Source organism: Lactuca virosa, chromosome 8 (genome assembly GCF_052849685.1).
Source record: "Lactuca virosa cultivar CGN04683 chromosome 8, Lactuca_virosa_CGN04683_v6, whole genome shotgun sequence".
NCBI lineage: Eukaryota > Viridiplantae > Streptophyta > Magnoliopsida > Asterales > Asteraceae > Lactuca > Lactuca virosa.
Window position 1 is genome coordinate 342982262 of NC_136433.1, and position 3039 is coordinate 342985300.

At 41.8% G+C, this 3039-nt stretch overlaps 1 protein-coding gene across 1 annotated transcript; it reads left to right on the forward strand.

Annotated features, from left to right (window-relative positions):
• The first annotated feature begins 2275 nt into the window (after positions 1-2275).
• Positions 2276-2782, forward strand: LOC145131846 (uncharacterized). Its single transcript, XM_079066494.1, has one exon. It carries the CDS (start codon positions 2276-2278, stop codon positions 2780-2782), a length of 507 nt encoding a protein of 168 aa, XP_078922620.1.
• Positions 2783-3039: the final 257 nt, after the last annotated feature.

A 3039-nucleotide genomic window follows, 5' to 3' on the forward strand; every position in this document is an offset into this window, starting at 1 on the left:
CACCCTATCACATAACCAGCTAACATGCCACATAATACAACTTCAGCTAGTGTATCACATATCATAAAATGGGCCGGCATTGGTGCCTTAGACCCATTGGTATGGTGAGGAGACTCACCTGGCACTGCTGAAGTCCCGCAGATAAAACCCCAGTGCTGGTTGACAGGTTCCCGAACTGTCAACATCAAATAATACTCAATTAATAGTTGGTTCCCAATGCATAACCACAACTCCATACTTGGGGTAAAATACTACTTTACCCTAACTTAGCTTTATTCAGTCCAAGGCCCAATCCAAAGGCCCAAAAGTCAAACCATGGACCAAAGCCCAACATATGGCCCAATTTTCCAAATTGGGCCCAACCTTTACGTGGTCTCATTTAAAGGCCCGACCATTTAGTCCAGTCCAAACATTTGGCACTCTAATGGCCTAATATCATATAATCATTAAGGCCCAAACTATGGCCCATTTATGGCCCAATTTTCCAAATTGGGCCCAAACCCCTTACATGGGCCTTGCCCTAGGCCCATTAAATTATTCTAGTCCAATTGCTTATTCTTGGGTGGCCCATTATTATCCCAATCATCAAAGCCCAAAAGAAAGGCCCAACTCAAGGCCCAAGTGAAATTAGAGTTTCACATAAAATGATGATTAGGGTTAGGTGTTCCTACTTAACTCATTAACGACTTATTCCATTAAGGACTTAATCCATTAAGTCCAATATTGCTTTAGATTAATTTGCCAACGATTATTAATTAATAATTTAAGTTTAATAAATAATCATGATCAGTCCCGAAATTAGGGTTTCATGATATTAGGGTTTTCCAAACCCTAATTAGGGTTTCCTACCCAATACTAGCCCATTAGTAAATTGGTTGGGCTTTTAGGTCATTTTGGGCCTCATTAGGCCCATTAGGTTTTATTAGGTCAATTAGGGTTTCCTTGGGCCCATTATGGCCTCATTGGGCCCACTAGGGTTTCATGCGTCCCAAACGAATCAAACACAACAAGGCAAAGCACACCGCCACCCGACGCGGCGGCCGGTGGCGGCAGGAGACGGCAGCCACCACCTCACGGTGGTGGTTAGGGTTTCTATCCATTAATCCATTTTTGTTACACTGTACAATGCCAATCTCCAAAATAAACACACACACTAATGCTAAATACACATACACACATAGCCACCTCGTTGCGGAAAACGGCGATAGAGAGCGGCAGCCACCACCTCACGGTGGTGGCAATGGGGTTTTCCTTCGGATCTCCGGCCAAGCATCGTTCCAGCAACCTTATACCACAACAACATTCAAACTCAACACCCCATATCACTTCTGACCGTGAACGAGTCCAGCCACCCCCACCTGATGGCACAAAACGGCGGTGACGGCATAAAACAACGGCGGCAGCGGCGGTAGCCTTCATGCATGACCGCAAACAGAGATGGAGGGCGTTTGCGGTGGGGAAATGGTGGTAATCCACCATCGATAATCGCTACCCCAACAGCAAAAGTAGAAGAAGAAGAACACAGCGGCCATTGCTTGACACGACGACTTGAATGATGGCGAACCGAACGAACCGGAGGAGGAAGGTGAGGCGCGTCCGGTCGTGGCGGGGGTGAACGTGGATTGAGGCAGCAACCCAAACTCGAACAGCAACAGCACCCACGAACGAGTTTTCCAATCTCGTCAAGCCTCTTCGTCTTCGCCGACGATGGAATAAGGCGGCTGCTCGAGTGGTCCTTCGGTGGTGGCGATGAGATGACGGCTGGGAGAGAGAGAGCCATAAGGTTTGCGGCTGGAGGATGAAGAGGAAGTGCGGGGTGACGGCCGACCTCTCTTTTAGGGTTAGGATTTGGCAACCTTTAAATACCCGACGCCCTTAATCATTTTTCCATAATGCCACAAATAGTCCCTCCCTTCACATTTTCTTTCAAAGCAAGGCCAATATTTACCATTTAAACCCTGAATCCATAAATTTCTTTCATAATAAGTCCTTAAATTACCAACCAACCCTCTAAGCCTTCAAATCTTTTCAATTTAAATCCATTAATTACCAAACGCACCCTGACTTCTGAAACCTTTCTCAAATTAAATCCAAAACTTATACTTTTAACCCCCAACTTTAAAAATTATGACAATTAGCTCCTCGAAATCACACCTTGCTATATAATTATTGATTTTAGGACTACAACTCGATCATTAATTTATTTATTTATCTAATAAATAAACGGGGTGTTACACGAGTGGATATCTTTTACGAAGCCATTAATTGTCAATTAATGGAATTGAATCACCGGTTTAATGATAGCTCAATGGAGTTGCTTCAACTTTCTGCAACTTTAAATCTTAAAAGTGTTAATGAGCCTTTTCGAAGTGGTGATGTATGTCGGTTAGTGGAGACGTTTTATCCTGAAGATTTCAATGAACAAGAGAAATTAATTTTGAAGATGCAACTTCAACACTATGAGATTGATGTCGTTAAACACGCAAATTATAAACTATTGACATCTATTTCAGAGTTGTGTCAATGGTTGATAAAGACCGGAAGAGTGGCTAATTTTCATTTTATTTATCCAGTAGCTAGTCTCATACTTACTCTTCCGGTTTCCACTGCTACAAAAGAGAGATTATTTTCAGCGATGAACCTTATTAAAACAAGGTTACGTAATAAGATGGAAGATGAGTTTTTGAATGACTCACTGGCATTGTACTTTAAAAGGGAACTTGCCGAAACGATTAGTCTAGAAACAATTGTGCAAGATTTCAAAAATGCAAAAGATCGATGAGTTCCACTTTGAAGTGCGATGTAACAATATTTATTATTAGTTTTTTTGTTTCGAATTTTGATGTCATAATTTTGAACCAATTTTTTTTGTCTATATGGTTTTGTTTTGAAGCTTTAATTTTGACCCTCTAGCTATAGTGTTTGTGTTTTGCCCCTGACCTCATGTTAAAAAAAAAAACCAAAATTGTCGCCCTCGTTTACTAATTTTTTTTAATAGGAGGGCCTCATTTATTATTTTGTTTCAGCCCCGGTGGTATG